The sequence below is a fragment of the Hemibagrus wyckioides genome, linkage group LG02, assembly GCF_019097595.1.
Source record: "Hemibagrus wyckioides isolate EC202008001 linkage group LG02, SWU_Hwy_1.0, whole genome shotgun sequence".
Lineage (NCBI taxonomy): Eukaryota > Metazoa > Chordata > Actinopteri > Siluriformes > Bagridae > Hemibagrus > Hemibagrus wyckioides.
The window spans coordinates 19,344,513-19,361,427 of record NC_080711.1 but is presented as its reverse complement, the minus strand read 5'-3'; the positions used below and the strand labels follow the sequence as shown (position 1 = coordinate 19,361,427).

General features: G+C 37.6%; 3 protein-coding genes across 3 annotated transcripts; 1 reads left to right on the top strand and 2 right to left on the bottom strand.

Annotated features, from left to right (window-relative positions):
- Nucleotides 1-18: 18 nt before the first annotated feature.
- On the bottom strand, nt 19-5,486 carry LOC131370129 (hyaluronan-mediated motility receptor). Its single transcript, XM_058417234.1, has 7 exons — nt 5,061-5,486; nt 2,144-2,280; nt 1,311-1,540; nt 938-1,138; nt 716-859; nt 541-634; nt 19-403 (listed from the first exon to the last, which is right to left on the bottom strand). The coding sequence occupies exons 1-7, from the start codon at nt 5,149-5,151 to the stop codon at nt 365-367; spliced, it is 936 nt and encodes a 311-aa protein (XP_058273217.1). The 5' UTR covers nt 5,152-5,486; the 3' UTR covers nt 19-364.
- Nucleotides 5,487-6,407: 921 nt separating this feature from the next.
- Nucleotides 6,408-12,270, bottom strand: leprotl1 (leptin receptor overlapping transcript like 1). The gene is made up of 4 exons (XM_058417247.1): nt 12,136-12,270; nt 9,126-9,201; nt 8,720-8,906; nt 6,408-8,361 (listed from the first exon to the last, which is right to left on the bottom strand). The coding sequence occupies exons 1-4, from the start codon at nt 12,149-12,151 to the stop codon at nt 8,245-8,247; spliced, it is 396 nt and encodes a 131-aa protein (XP_058273230.1). The 5' UTR covers nt 12,152-12,270; the 3' UTR covers nt 6,408-8,244.
- Nucleotides 12,271-12,430: 160 nt separating this feature from the next.
- LOC131370120 (F-box/LRR-repeat protein 12-like) lies at nt 12,431-15,730 on the top strand. The gene is made up of 4 exons (XM_058417221.1): nt 12,431-12,663; nt 12,851-12,926; nt 13,610-13,834; nt 14,207-15,730. The coding sequence occupies exons 1-4, from the start codon at nt 12,563-12,565 to the stop codon at nt 14,891-14,893; spliced, it is 1,089 nt and encodes a 362-aa protein (XP_058273204.1). The 5' UTR covers nt 12,431-12,562; the 3' UTR covers nt 14,894-15,730.
- The last annotated feature ends 1,185 nt before the right edge of the window (nt 15,731-16,915 follow it).

Genomic DNA, 16,915 nt, shown 5'->3' with positions numbered 1-16,915 from the left:
TTACTAGGGTTATGTAGCAAAGCATACAATGAATTGTGTAACGCACCGAGACACATAATGCTATGAAGTGATGACAAGGTAATGAAGTATATAAAAGTGAAATGTGTGAAGTTTGTTAAGTAGTGAAGTATGCAAGTATGTTATGTTAAATTGTGTGAATTGGCTAATTTATCTGTTCTGTGTCAAATAATAAAACACTGGGGGAATTAACCTACTGGGAAAATATATGCCATATATCCAAAGGAGAAAGAAATACAAAAGTGGTGTATATAAATGTGCAGAAATTGTTTTATTAAAGGTCACTAGTTTGGGATTTTCCCATGTGCAGTAGTCACTTTGATATAGTGCATGATGTCAGTCTTCATCAAGGTGGTTTTAGGTATCCATCCTCATGACAATCCACCTGAAAAGCAAATATTTTATATTTTAAAACTTTACAACTTATTTTGTGTCTTGCATGAAGGTGAATGATAATATTTATAAAATATGAGTTATAGGAATATTATTTGTGTGTGTGTGTGTGTGTGTGTGTGTGTGTACCTGGTGTGATGTGTATTTGCTAAAAAGTTCCTGGTATCTTTCTTTCCACTTGTCTGCCTCGACCTGCAGATCCAGCATAGCATCTACATCCCATCTAGAGGAAATATTTTAAAACATATATTCTCACACTTCACTTCTCAGTTCCTATACATTTGAATAATTGCTTGTGTTTTACCTGCTGCAATGCATTATGGGCAGTGTATTTTCTTTACTGATCGCCTCAGATTTTGTATTCTTTCTAAGATCCAGCAATTCTTCCTGTAACCTGTTCACCTGCAGAACCAGGGCCTCCTTCTCATCATTCAGGCAGTCCTTAAACCTACACACGCTAAATATCAGTTACTAATAAGAGCAACACATATTTCATCATTATTTACATATTCACACACACACACACCTTTTGATGCAACATATCCAGTTGCGTTGTTGTTCACACAACCACTCAACCTGCTCGGCCATCTCTTTGAGTTTGTGTACGCTGACTGTATTTTCACGCTGCAGTTCCATCACTGTCTTCTGGTGGGCACTGTTCTGCTCGCTTAGCTCCTGCTGCAATGCCTCGTGGGCCTTCTGCAGCTCCTGTAGGTCATGTGACTTACTGACCAATCAGCATAAGATAACAGACAACATAGTAGGTGTATTCTGTACAAATACATACTCACGAAAACACACATAAATTCAGTAGTATATACTCAATAACGTAGATGCAGACAGATTAACTGTTTACGCAGAAATTACAGTAATTGTAATATTAAAATGAACACTGGTACCTCTTGAGCTCTTTCTCCAGATCTTCTCTATGCTTAGCATGGAGCTGGGCCTCCTGATGGAGCTGCGCCTCTAGGCCCTCTGACTTTTTGGTAGCTTGCTGGGTCTCCTGGTGGAGCTCTTCCACAAAGCCTATTAACTGCTTCTCAGTGGACTGAAGGTATTGCAGTTCTGAGTTTATCGACTCCAGGTGAACAGTTAACAGTGCCGCATCACTTGTGCTCACAACACGCTACACATGTAAACACACACACACACACACACACACTGCAGTTTTCAGAACTATATTTACATATAATAGAAAATGTCTACATTTCCGCATGTAAAGTATAAAGTATAAAAAGAATACACACATTATATACTTTAGTTAACTGATCAAACCTTTTAAAACAATACACACGTTCAGTTATATGCAAATTATACAGAACACAACACACACTGCATTCCACAGGAACACACTCATATAATAAAATATAGTCTGTCTTTTTATTACCATCATTCATTTCTCATCATGTTGCATAAAACAAAGGACAAAAGCAGGAAGGTTCACTTTGTGTAGCTATTTAATGTTATTAAACACACAGATAATGAGAGCTGGCTTTTTTTTAAAAGATGCCTCTAGATATGAATCTCAAACTGCCTACATTTATTAGGTAGAACAAGTCCAAACACAGCAGTGACGCTCTTCACATACATATCTGTCCCACGCATCAGTCTTATTAAACTTTTGGCTTTTACAGGTCTTGTTGCATATTGTGTTGCGTTAGAAACATATTAGGAGGCTGTGAATGCGTATAAAAATTATTAATACGTCACAGTATTTCAAAGAAGGTACCTGTTGGTATTGGAGTTTTTGAACAAGCTCCTGGATGGTGTGTTCTTTCTGATGGAGCTGCAAACACACAGTTTCCAAATCTACCTGCAGGACCCGCACTCGCTCTCTGGATAGCACACACTCTCTTTCCAATGCGGCTACACACACACAAACATACAAAATTGTTCTCTGTTCAAACACTTACACACTCCTTATAACACAATCTTGTACACATAATATAAGTGAGAAACATTTAAGAATCATACAATTAAAAACCAATGAAATTTCACAATCACGTGGTGTCTTATTTAACCAAAGAAATTAAACACTAATTGTGCTACTAGAATTTTTCTTGATTTCTTGATCCAACATCCTTCAGGGTATGACCTGGAAAATCATTGATTCTCCTTTATGGCTGTACTAATCTAAGGAAACACATGATAGGTGGCTTCTAAGATATGCAGGATAAGTCTTTTATTTTAATGCCTGACATACACCAGTCAGGCATTACATTATGAGCAGTGAGAGGTGAAGTGAATAACACTGATGATCTCCTCATCATGGCACCTGTTAGTGGGTGGGATATATTAGGCAGCAAGTCAACATTTTGTCCTCAAAGTTGATATTAGAAGCAGGAAAAATGGACAGGCGTAAGGATTTGAGCGAGTTTGATGAAGGGCCAAATTGTGATGGATAGACGACTGGATCAGAGCATCTCCAAAACTGCAGCTCTTGTGGGGTGTTCCTGGTCTGCAGTGGTCAGTATCAATGAAAAGTGGTCCAAGGAAGGAACAGTGGTGAACCGGTGACAGAGTCATGGGCGGCCAAGGCTCACTGATGCACGTGGGAAGCGAAGGCTGGCCCGTGTGATCCGATCCAACAGACAAGCCAGTGTTGCTCAAATTGCTTAAAAGTTAATGCTGGTTCTGATAGAAAGGTGTCAGAATACACAGTGCATGATGGGTCAGGGCTGTTTTGGCAGCAAAAGGAGGACCAACACAATATTAGGCAGGTGGTCATAATGTTTTGCCTTGTGGGTATATAAAAATTAAGTGAAAAACAATCAGAAACATTTTAGGGGATAATAGAAAAAGAGCACCATTTTATAACTGAGGATGGGGCTGTGTTCAGAATAGACTGTTCATCACCAATTATATTTAATGTCAGGTTTAAAAGTAACAGCTGTCATTCTATAAATTATTTGGATTAAATACCAAATAAAGACCAGCTGTAAGGTTTTCTTCATGGCTCGGTTTTATCCGACTGCATGGTTTGCAAAGAGCTTACAAACTTGTAGACTTGTAGAAAGATATCGATCAGGAGAGGGGCTTTAGATGTACCGTGAAAGCTTTCAACAAATAGAGAAAATGGAGCACCAAGGACAAGACAAAAACTTACCAAGAAGGCTGCTAAGAGGAGTACATAAGAGGTAACATTAAAGGAGCTGCAGGAATATCCGACGATTACCGATTGCTCTACATGTGACAACAGTGTCTTATATTCTTCACATGTCTGGGCTCAGAGGTAGGGGGAATAGACAGACAAAAAAAAACCGAATCATGTTGCAGAATGTGTACCATAAGATATATTTTGGTGCAACAACAACCAAAAAAGCCAAAAGAACACCATACAGGCCCCAGTGCAGCATGGTGGTGGTAGCATCGGCTTGTTTTTAGGCAGAACTGAGGCTTATATCAAGTTGAAGAGAATCATGACTAGCTACATTTAGTGCAAAACCTTCAGGTGTCTGCTAGCAAGCTGAAGATGAAAAGGAATTTCAGTCTCTAGCAAGACAGAGATCTGTCCAATTCAACAAAGGAACGACTTAAACCAAAAGATGACCAAATCCAGCTAAGAATCTGTGGGCTGACTTGAAACACAAGTGCACATTATATCCAATCATTTGCCTTCTTATTTATTCTCTCTATCTGCTACGATATTGCCTTGTTAGAAATATTGGCACCATTGAATAAGATTAAGATTTTTATCAATCTTTTTGTCAGATAAATATCTAAATAAATAAATAGCTAATTAGACAAGTGACCAGAACTGTGCTGTACAGATTCTAGAAAGATGTAGCGGTGTATCTGGTATCAGTGGAAGGTATAAAAGGGTTAACATTTTTTGGCTGGTAAGGAGCGTCTGTTTGTTCTGTCAAAAGCGTCAGCCTCATGATATTTTATGCAACAGCTTTCTGCCTTTGAGGCACACACATGTACACGCACTTCAAAACAGTTAAATACCACATACCATTTAAAATCTAAATAGTTCTTATTCAAATGTCAAAACTTCCCCTGAAGATACAGCTACACAGTTTTAGCCTAAATAAAAGGCCCTTTTCAACACCTGAGTCATGCCTTGTTTACAAGAAAACAATGAAGATAGACTTCACTTATATCTTACAGCTAACGGAGGATGGATTTCTTTTTAATTAGCACGGTGTGCTTAGCAGATTTAGCACATTTGTCATGAAAATTATAATATATACTTAGAAAACCTCCTCTAAAGTTGTTTAAACATATCCTTTTCTCAATCTTGTTAGTGTTTTCCTTTCTGTTTGTTCTTCAGCATGTTAATTAGCATTATCCCTGAATTAGCATTAGTAATTAGCATTACTTTAACTTTATAATAAACACTGCACTGTTTATTGCTTAGCATTACAATACCATAAAGTCTAATTAATACTTGTTCTACATAACTATACATTCAGATAATGTTGTTTAGCGCTGACACGCGTGTTTCTGTCACCACGTTTTATTCATTTAGTATGTTTCCCCTTCATTTAAGCTGTAAGAGCTAGCATTTTGTAAACGATCACTAACAGCTAAAAGCCTATTACACATTCTCTTCATTCAGCCCCTGTTAATCATGTCATGATTACAGATTGATAATTGTGGATAAATAAGAGACTATAGAATGATATACGGCTCTGTCTTACCTTTCTCTTGTGCCAGACGGCTGCACTTGGCTGTAAGATACTGGATCTGACTGTAATCTTCATCTCTCTGCACTCGAAAAAATCTCCTCATCACCCTGCACTGCTTTCTATCTTTTTCTATCTCCTTTCTCTGCTTCACTCACTCACACTTTTTAATGGGAGGGCAAAAGAGCAAGCTCCAGATGGCACTGTGGTTGCCTCAGGACATGAAATTCTCTCACAGAATGCCTGAAGATAATCTGAAAGTTTTATATAGCTAGCGAGTGGCATTGCGTTAACAGCACAGGCGTGTTGTAGCTAGCAGGTACATGTCATGGGGGACTTAGCGTTCTGCTGCACATTCTCTTGCACCTTAAAAACTCCCATCAGGACTCAAGCCCAATTTCATTTCTATGCAAACGGCACCAGAATCAGGAAACACATCAAAATTGTTTCAGTATAAAGATGTTAAACATGCTGGTGACACACAGCTCAATATAGAGCACAAGATATGATGAGGTTCTTGTATTTGGGAGTGAAGAATGGACCGAAAGACCCTGGAGAGTTAGCTTCGACCTCTAAAGGCAGCTTTAAAAAAATAAAAAAAAATCAAGTCATTTTTATTTGTTTTCTACAACAAGAAAAGTTGAGATTTTGCTTAAAAAATGGCATTTATTTATAAAGAAAATTAAAAAGAAAAAAAAAAAAAAAACAATGACCACAATGTTTTTAATTATAAGCAGCTTATGACATCTAGATGAAACCTAGGTTTAAACAAGCAAAGTATTTCAAATGAAACATTTACCGTGCTTTGGATTAACTAGAAATGCGTGTTTTTCTTCCCGACTTTAGATGATAGTCTTATCCTTCATCTTGATTTTAAAAAATCTGAGACTGAAAAAAAAATAAGAAGAAGAAAATAAAATGAACGCTCACAAGAGACAAATTACAAGCGACACATCAGTGACTTGTTGAATTAAAGTAACCTTTGGCGAATATATGAAATGTGACACTCAAACTTAATGGAGGACAAATGATTGATAAATACATGAAAATAATTTAAAACTTCAGTAGTCAGTCATGTTCTTACATGGTTACAGCTAAACAGTACAATAAGAGAGGAAGAAATAAATAATGTGTGTGTGTGGGGGGGGGGGGGGGATAAACATGTAACAAATACCAGTGCTAAAGGTTTTCGGAGAAAAAAAAAAATCACACAACTTCAATAACTGAGTAAGCGAAGCCATGTTGTGTCCAAATTATACACACAAGAGCTACAAGGCTAATAAAGCTAACAAGTAATAAATGCTTATGAAGAAAGATTAGACTAAAGCTAATGGTTTGCTGAAATCATCATGTTTACCTCTGACATTTTCATGATTTAAAACTCTTCTTTCTGTTTAAAGCAAGTGTGTATTTATTTCAGGATACAGTTAGCAGAACGCTAAATCAGCTCTAACATTGAATTATTAGCATTATGCTAACCGTGTACTTTATTTTTAAACGGATTTGGCGTGGTAGACATTTTGAAACACGATTATTTACTATTTTAATTAGTAAATACAGACTGCCTTTTTCAATTATATGGAAGTGCTAATGCTGCTAGATGATGGAGTTTGAATTGAGCGCATGATGATTTCGGAATAGTTAGCGGAATGCTAATCTATCTCACAGCTCCAGTGTACGTGACGTTTAGACAAAATGATTAGCTTCAAGCTAACTGTGTGGTGAAATCATTACGATTTTTTTCCCTTGGGTTTATGGTGCAGACACCGCATGACACAAAATTACCTCAGTGATGAAAAAGAGGCAGAGCGGCAGCCATGTTGAAATTGAATCATTGACTCTTATTTATGAGTTTTAATTTGTTAAATACAGACTCACGTTACAACTATATTGAATAGTGTATGTGCTAATGCTACTATACGATGCTGTTTGAAGCCAGTGTTGGATATTTTAAGAGTACAGTTCGCATAGATGTTTATATTTCTCACAGCTCCAGTACAAACATTTACACTAGAATAATAAGCATCAGGCTAATCACTTAGTTTACCTCACTATTTTTTTTTCTTTTTTTTTTACCTCAGTGCTAACAGAACATTAAACAGAAAATAAAAGTGGCAGCCATTTTGAGACAGAATCACTTACTCTTATTTATATGTTTAAATTTGTAAATACACTCACTTTACAACTATATGAAATAGTTTATGAGCTAATAATACTACATGATGCTTTTTGAAGCGATTTATGATTTCAGATAACAGTTAGCATGATGCTATATTTCTCTAACATTCAGGCTAGCATCAATAGCTATCTGTGTAGTGAAATAACCTGGGTTTTTTTTTTTTTTTTACCTCAGTATTAATTTTACACAGACTTGCTTATAGGGTGCTGACACAAAACTAACTCACAGTTGAAAAATTTGTAACAGGCTTATATGAGGTAGCCTATGTGCTAATGACGCCGTTTGAAGCGAATGCAAGGATTTCAGAATACAGTTAGCATGATGCTAGTCAGGGCTCAGATACTTGTTAGCAAAGCGAGCTTTGTAGCTCTTGTACACAAGTATGTCTTATTTGACTAGACTTTTATCATAACCAATCCTTTAAGAGAGCTGGCTGTGACATGTACGCATATATGTAGAGCATTGTTCAGGGTATCATCAATAAATTGCGAGGTTATACGTTAGACAGCAGTGAATGGCTCTGGCGTTTGGTTTTTATAATGTAATGATGAAAGCAGACAGTGCATTGTACGTGAATAAGTCGCAACTAAAACCCATATTACATGAAAAGCAGTTAACTTAAAAAAAATATATTACACAGCAGATTCACCAAGCTAAAGGCTAAAGCTAAAGGATGTGCTCCAAATGATCAAGCCTGTGATTAGTTGTAACCACAGACTTCAGAAAGAGAATTATCTATCCATATTAGCTTCTTTTTTTTTTTATGGCATTTTACATTCTACATTCTGTAGAGAAGCGTTGATCATGCGTGCAGGAAAAAAAACCCTATAACCCTCGCTAATGCACGAAATAAACGGCAAAAACAATAGCTTTCTGAGGTCAAACCGATCCCAGTGACAACTTATTGCACTGATTTCCTCTTAATACGGATGGCCAGTCACTATAAATAATAAAGACGACAATAGGAACCACGACAATAGCCATGGTAACAATGTAGCTTGATAAAAACAGTTCTCCGCTTCACCACTGCTGCCAGCTGAAGTCGTCGTTCGACCCGAAGACGAGGAAGAAGCCGAGGATGGTGCCGAAAATGACAATGTTTCCTGTCAGGACGAGAGCGCAGGCCCCCCAGGCGATCTGTAGACACAAGGATTCATGATTTACTCAACAAACACACTTGAGGCTCATGAATAGTCATACCTTCATCAGTCTTATCAGGTAATGGTCATGACACTAGTGATAACATATTTCACAGACGCTCTGTGACATTAAATATAACGAATAAAGAAGAACGTGTTATAAAGTAGAACTTCTTCCAGAACGAACTGCACAAAGTGGCGGTGGCATGTTGCATTTGGGATAATGCTTTAGTGCACTTCTATCATGTAACCAGTCATTGGTATATGCCTGGCACGAGCAGTAGTGACATGTGGGGAGACTTATCGCACAGATATTGGAACAAAACATGCTTCAAACGTAGAAAAGCGATGTTTACCACACTAGCGCGTGCGAATATGATGGGCAGGCCAAAGGCAGACACAACGATCCCTGTGGTGAGGAAAATGGCCAGTTCTTTGCAGGCGTTACTAGCCGAATCTGTGTCATCCACCACGCGACGAGAAGTGCAGTACGGGATAGGAGACAGGATGTAGAAGAAGAGAAGAAAGAGTGGCCAGTATTCACTATTGAAACACACACACACACATAATAATTATCAGCCACAATTCATCACTGTGCTGTCACCTTGATGCCATTTATTAAGAGAAGCATGATTAATAAACCCTCCCAAAGCATTATTGTTACTATTCTTTTGTACTTCTGAATGCTTTGCTGTGTAAACAAGTAGTATTGAAAATGCATTAAATATAACTCCCAAGTTAAAGTTATATATTTATACTCACTTATACACAGGCAAGGCACAGCCAAGCATCAGAAACATGAGGCCAATGGCTCCACCGAAGGAGAGGCTGATCAGGGCTGGACATAAAGAGGAAATAGACAGATAATTATTCAATAATAATTTTTTCCGTCTCATTTTTTTCTCCAGGGTGTAATTATACAATTGTAACTGTTTCCCATTGGACTGTAAATGAACAGCTGTTTCATGAAGGAAGACCATGTAACCAGAGGCTAAAGAGCTAGAAAGGACGTTTTCACACGTTCACTTTTTAAATTGCAGACAGGAGCTAAAGCTGTGAGCGGGGAACTGAAGAAAAGTCGGACCACACGTGTATGATTAGTCTTATAGATATTCAGATTGAGTTATTTCGAATGTTGCTGTTGTTTTGTGCATGTACGTTGGAAATGAATCGTTGCTTGAATCGAGCATGAAGTGTTGTTTGAATAACTTCCTGTTTACTACCATGATATCACACACAGGACAAGAAGCATTTCCACCAATTCAAGTACAGGAATAATATTACCAGCCATGTGGCCTTATAACTGGGAGTTTGTGGAGATGGACGAAGAGGGCGAGGCTTCCAGGCAGTGTCGGATATTTAATATTGGGGAATATTCACCTGCACAAATCGTTCCACGTGCTGACTAATATGACGGATTATTTTTGCATGATAAGTGTACTCTGATGTTCAACTGTGGTCTGGTCAGGTCTTGATAAGAGTCTAATAATATAATCACTGGATTTAGTGGTACTGTAATACAGTTATATCCCTCAAGCCTCATTCTTGGATTCCAGAAGTCACTTTTAGGCTTTCTGACAAACCGTGAATCAGCCTTAGTGATGTTCGCAGAATAAATGTGCAACATTTGTGCATTTGAGGTAAATCCATTAGAGACCAAATCAGAAGAAGAATCAAATGCATCTCTCTGACTTTACTATTGAAATTCTCATCAATGAGCAAAGCTAGGCTCCAATATAAACACAAATGTTTTAGTCCATATAGACGTTTCCTTATATGGTGTAATGAGTCATTTTAAAAGATGCCCGGAACTCTTGTGGGTTACAAAAGGGATGTTTATCAGCCATTTACTCTCATATCATTTCATGAGACATTCTCATGCTTTTGTTTTCTCAAAATGGTTCTGACTTTAAATGAATAGAGGCTTACACAAGAAATCTTTATCCAAAGAGTGCATATTTAATAAAACATTTATTCAGTAAAGTCTTGTGCTGTTGTGTCATTTCATCAGTTTACTTAGATTAAACCTTATTGTCATTACACATGTACAAGTACAAGGAAACGAAATGCAGTTTTTATTCAGATAGCCTATAAGTAAAGGATAGGGTGTGGTAGCTGACCATTAAATTACACCTTGAGACAATTGAAAGCTTGTAATTTGTAAGCCAAATGACCTAATTGTACATTTCTAAGGATCTTAAACACGCACTACTCATGTGAGCAAGCAGATCTTCAGCAAATGTTGGATATTGGTACTAAAAAATATTGTATACATTCTCTTAACTCTTCATTTGTTTATATCCATCTGTACTTGAATGCAGAGGAGTCCAGTCCAGTATTTTCTCTGCTCAGATACACCCTAATTTAGTTAATCAGCTAATTATCCCCTGCTGTGATCACTCGATGTAGGGATGGGATTTATTGATCTCCAAGGGAAATGTGGGTGTAGTACGACATGACGTGTACAACAGAGCTGAGAAACATTGCACTGTTCATGGAGTGATGTGGGTTTAGCATTCACATGATTCACCACATGATTCTGCAGCAAGTCACCCTGAAATTACCATTGACGCAGACGAAAGCTCCCGGCGGTGTTTGAAATATAAACTGGTGTTATGGTTATGTATTCCTTTTTTTTCTTTTTTTTCTTTTTACTTTAAAGCAGTTTGCTGGAATTTAATTCAACCTCAGTAGATTTAGTCTCAGTAGACATTAACAAACTGCTTGAATGACACTCGTTATTTCCATATGGAAGGAAACGTTGACTATTTAATGGACCTTTTTTATATAGAGAGCACAGTATAGTGTTATTATAATATTTATATCAAAGAAATCTTAAAATGCAATTATCTGCAAATGTGTTTGTTTTCTCGAGCTCCATTACATGCATCCGTGAGTACATCACTTTTCTAAAAGTGGGATTTGTTCATATTCCATGGGAGATAATAAGGCAAGCATTCTGTCGCAAGTCCTGACATTTTCTGAATGGTGACCCATAAGAAGTTTCCATCACTCAAGTCTAATTGTATTTGTCTGCTATAATTTTACATCTAAAGTATGAATTGTCATTTAAATCATTGTTGTGCAGTTTATCTTAACCCATAAGACATTTCTTTTCCAATTTACCAATCCATTTCTTTTCGTACAAAAATTTTCACAGAGTCTGGACAATTATGCCAGCGTCTGTCAGATCGGCTACTTCCGGAATGTCCACTGACTTGACGGAAAATGCCGAACTGCGTTACATTCATTTATATTATAGAAATCATGAACCACAGAAACAGCGAAAATACTTTGCTTTTACATACATTATATTGCCCAGATAAGTCCCAGATGATTATACATCCAGATTATTAGTTTATATTAACCTGGTAATCGCCCATTTATTAATAACCCTTAATACAAGGCTCAGGCAACCTAATAAACTAATAATGTGAGCTAATTAGCTAATAATTAGGCGCATATAAGTGCGCTAATTATAAAGGTTTTCGGGTTAGTTTGCAGAAATAACATCTTAATAAAATATAACATGTTAGCTATACTATAAGAACAAAAAATGTTATTTTTAAAAAAAAAAAAAAAAGCATACTTTATTATTACATAGTAATGCCACTGGCTCGTGTAGCGTAGCAACGTTAGCCGGCCGTGGCAACGTAGCAACCAAGCTAACAAGCTTCATTCAACAATCCCCTCTCAGATCCTCCATGCTTTAATCAACAATTAAATCTAATCAATAATGCACGTGATCGCAAATATTAAATCACGTACTCACCTTTAATTCCGGCCATTGTGTCTACATTAAAAAAAAAACCCTCGGAACGTCAGAGACTCCTCCGTATATGTCTCGCACCGTCAACACAAGAAGAACGAAACCAGCGGCGCGCTAGAGTTGATCTACATCGCATACCCATAACTCATTTCCGGTAGGGAATAGTTTGTCGATCGGCGGTACTGTTGATCAAAGTGCGCATGCGCTGGACAGCTTTGTAAAAGTTTTTATTCGTTAATGCGATAGTTGAAAGATTTCATCGAGTGCCACTGTGATCACATTTACATTTGGTTGTCTATTCTTTTTAGATAAAAGAAAATTATTAAACTGTAAAAATTCTAAATTCGTTATTACCTAAAAAAATATATATTTAGTACTCTGCTTCTGCCATATAGTGTACTTCCGGTCGCGTAGGGTTTTGTTTACTAAAATGGCCGCCGTGAGAACTTGCACTCTGGAATATTTCCCTGAAAATATTTTAATTGAAATTTTATCCTACTTACCTGTCCAAGAACTCGTTCGCAATGCAAGGTGAAAAGAAATTCTTCGTAAACATTTATGTATACGGCTGTCTTATCAGTACATTGGATGAGTCTAAAGACTAGAACGTTATAATGCTCAGGTGCAACAACCGGAAGTAGCGATGAATATAATAAACAGAGCTTTCTAAGGTTTGTGAAATTTGAGAGTGACTCTAATTGATTATTTTGATGTGTAGGGTGTGTAAGCGGTGGAGCGCTTTAATAAAAGACCAGAGACTCTGGAGAACTGTGGACCTTTCCACGTGGAAACGGGTAGGATGCTCTCTTCTCCTTCCATGTGTCTTATGCTTGTCATTTTGATACCTAAACAATGTTTGAGTTACAAAGTTTTATTTTCGTTCTTACACACGTTCAAATGTCCTTCAGGATTCAAGAGAATTAATGATTGAATGACTCTATGAGTGGGTTTGTGTCTCATTGATATTATATTTACAGGTAGGTATATAATATATTAAGCTTTAAATATATATAAATGCTTTCTTGGCTAAAATAGTGGTTAAAACCCACAGCCATTGTCAAATCCAAAGACCAGGACTAGCCGTGATCGAATGAGGACCAAGGGAGGACACGCCAAAATCAAGTCCAAATGAAAGTGAGACTGGAAACCATCAAATACTTTTCGAGGCCAAGCCTTTACTTTAACTAGTTGACTTCGTTTGAAACTGCACAAGTGATTAGTGATTTCTTTCTATAAGAAGGAACTGCTTCTTGGTCAACAAGAGCAAGACCAAGTTCAAATGTCATTAGATCCAAGATCTTGAAGATCCTAAAGCAGACACAATGTGAAAAGAAAAATCTCTCCTGAAGAGGGAAAAAAACGCAGGATCTTCTAGAAATTTCCTTTTTCCAAACAATTTAACTCTCTGTAGTAGTTTAAAATGTTCTTACAGTAAGTTTTACATTAATATTTGTATTGGTGTGTGTGGTTGTGTTAGGTGACCTCACGGATGCTCTGGACGTTACTGCGGCAGTATCTGGGACGTGGTGTATGTTCTCTACACCTGCGTGGGTTGCTGCAGAGTTCACGTGGGGGATCTTTTCTCTCGGAGCCATGGCTGCAGACTCTGAGCTCCAAATGCCCTCGGCTCCGCCGACTCACTCTCACTCACACAGACCTGCGTGGCCTGCACAGCTGCTCCTTATTACCTCCTAGTTTACAGGTGATAACCACTGGGTCAGAAAGTTGGATATTATATATATTATATTATACAGATTTAAGCATAGCACATCGTCCATTCTAGATCAATAAATACTAAAGCACTAATAAAAATAATGTATAGATTAGGGGTATAAGGTTAAATCTAAACTACACCAGCATTAGCCATGTAAAAAGTTGCTTGGCTAATAATAATGTTAATAATATAATTCCCATATTATTTTCTTTTCTAAATTGCAAGCTAAAGTGTGGGAATTATGTGATCTAATCAGGTTTGTGATTGGACTGTCAACCTTAACAGAATTTTTTAGACTGTTATTAACTTGATTTTTTTTTGGCATCCATAATAACAATATTGTACATGTTTACTTTACAGGTGCTAGAATTGCACAGCTGTGAACTTCCATCTGGGTTTTTTACCCAGAATCCATTGAAACCAGTGCAAACTGACCAGAATGGCTCAGGGAAAGAATCTCAGACCTCTTCCTCTAGTTGTGTTATTGAAGCACTAATTCTGGACAACGTGCCATCATTCACAGACCAGCATCTAAAGAGTCTAAGCTCATGGGAGCGTCTCCGGCGTCTGGAGCTGCGTGATGTGCTGCGTGTGACGGTGGCAGGACTAAAGGGCTGTGCTCCGCCTGGCCCACATGCTCTAACACACCTCACACACCTGGAGTTGGAGGGGTTCAGTCGGCAGCAGATGGCAGCGCTGGGTCTGGCTGACGGTTGGGCAGGGCTGGAAAGGCTAACGCTCGGTGGGCGAGAGGTTGCTCCTGGTCTGCTCTGCCTTAACCGACTGGCTGGGCTGCGCTGGCTGCGACTGCGTGGCTGCAGACTCACTGAGACGTTGGTGCTACGCAGCTGTGGAACACTGATGGAGCTGCACATGCTCGAATTCCTGCAGGTAGAGTTTGCAATGGAGGCAGAGAGAACAGACAATGAGAGAGATAAAAGGACTGAAAATGACCTGATGCCTGGACTCAGACAAGCACTGTCCAACCTGCTGCCCAAGTGCAACTTCCTGTTCACACAGTGTACCGTTATAGTTGGTGCAGACTGACACATGGGGTGGGTGATCTGGTAATTACCGTTACCATTACAAGCTAAATCAAGAAATATTTTTGAAAGTGTCAGCATTATTTTTAAATTCCTGAAGTGGATTTAAATCATCAGAGAAAGACCTAAAAATTACTACATTACATTATACACTCAAATCTGCCTAGCAACAAGTAGCCAATTGGATTCTAGATATATTTAGACCAATCACAGAAAGGCTACCAGCGACTGGCCCCCTTATACACTTAAATCTGCCTAGCAACAAGTAGCCAACTGGAGTCTAGATATATTTAGACCAATTACAGAAAGGCTACCAGCCATCTGCGCCTTTATACACTCAAATCTGCCTAGCAACAGTTAGGCAATTTGGATACTAGCAACTTAACCATTATTTTATATTGTTTAGAGCAGTTTTTGCTTTTTGTTGGCAATAGGTTTTCGTATAAAATAGCATTTTGAAGATGTTTTTTAACAAACCTCAAATGAAAGATAATGACTATACAAAGAATCCTGAAAATAAAAATGTACTGTATTTTTATTTAATTTTATTTTGAAACTGGTTGTAAGAAGGATATAAGGAATTGTATATTAGAATATGACAATGATGTAGTATAATGTGATAATATATTGACTTTAAATCTCACATAAAGAGTGATGTTTTTAAGTGATCTAATGATTTTTAATTATTATATTAAATAAAGTCAGATTAAATAAAGTAGGAACAGAACGTGTGTACTCTTGTCATAGTTACATTTATGGGGATGAAACTTCCATCACTGGAGAAACGTTTCATTTCACTATGTACTGCGTCAGCTATATGTGGTTGAAATGACAATAAAGCTTCTTGAATCTTGAACCATGCATCTTGAATCAAATTCCGAATTTTTGCTTCAAATGGTGAATGTCTAAAATCATTTTTTAAAAGCACTTTAAATGCTGTGGCATAATGCCATTTTCCTGCCTTTGACAATACTCAATCCTTCTGCTAGTGAGTGTATAACATCACACTCACTTCATTTACTAAATAATTCAATTCGATTTTATTTTGTATAGCGCTTTTAACAGTGAACATTGTCTCAAAGCAGCTTTACAGAACATAAGAAACAAAAAACATAGTGCAAAAAGCCCTAGATGTTAGACAAAATCATCCCTAGTGAGCGAGCCTGATGCGACTGTGGCAAGGAAAAGCTCCCTTAGATGGTATGAGGAAGAAACCTTGAGAGGAACCAGACTCAAAAGGGAACCTCATCCTCATTTGGATGACACCAGAGAGTGTGATTATAAATTATTCTAAACACACACAAAGAGTGTGATATGAACAATATCCTTTCTGCAGTCATGTACAGTCAGTTGTGTGATGCAGATACAGCATATGCAGAATTTTATGAAATAAATGTTAAATCTATGATATAATACATATAAACACTTCTTTAATTGTACTTGCACTGTGTTCTAGCCAACAAAAAAGCTCTAGAAAGATTTATGCAGATTATGCATATTGACTCTAAATTTAATATGAATATGTACTTATAAAATTATTTGATTAAGAAATAATTATATATAATTCTTTTATTATATTAGATAGAATTATAAAAGAATCACTGGATATAATGTGCTTAGTAAATGCATCAGTGTTTATAAATAAGCAAAATCAAAGAGCACTGTACACTGACCAGCCATAACATTATGACCACTTGCCCTATATTGTGTTGGTGCCAATTTTGCTGCTAAAACAGTCCTGACCCGTCAAGGCATGGACTCCATTAGATCCCTGGAGGTGTGCATTGGTATCTGGCACGAAGATGTTAGCAGCAGATCCTTTAAGTCCTCTAAATTGCGAGGTGGGGCCTCCATGGATCAGATTTGTTTGTTCAGCACATCCCACAGATGCTTGATTGGATTGAGATCTGGGGAATTTGGAGGCCAGGTCAACACTTCTTTCATTGCTCTTTGATCCAGTTCTGATGCTCACATGCACATTGATGGTGCTTTCGTGGTGCACGGGGGTAAGAAAGGGCACCCTGAC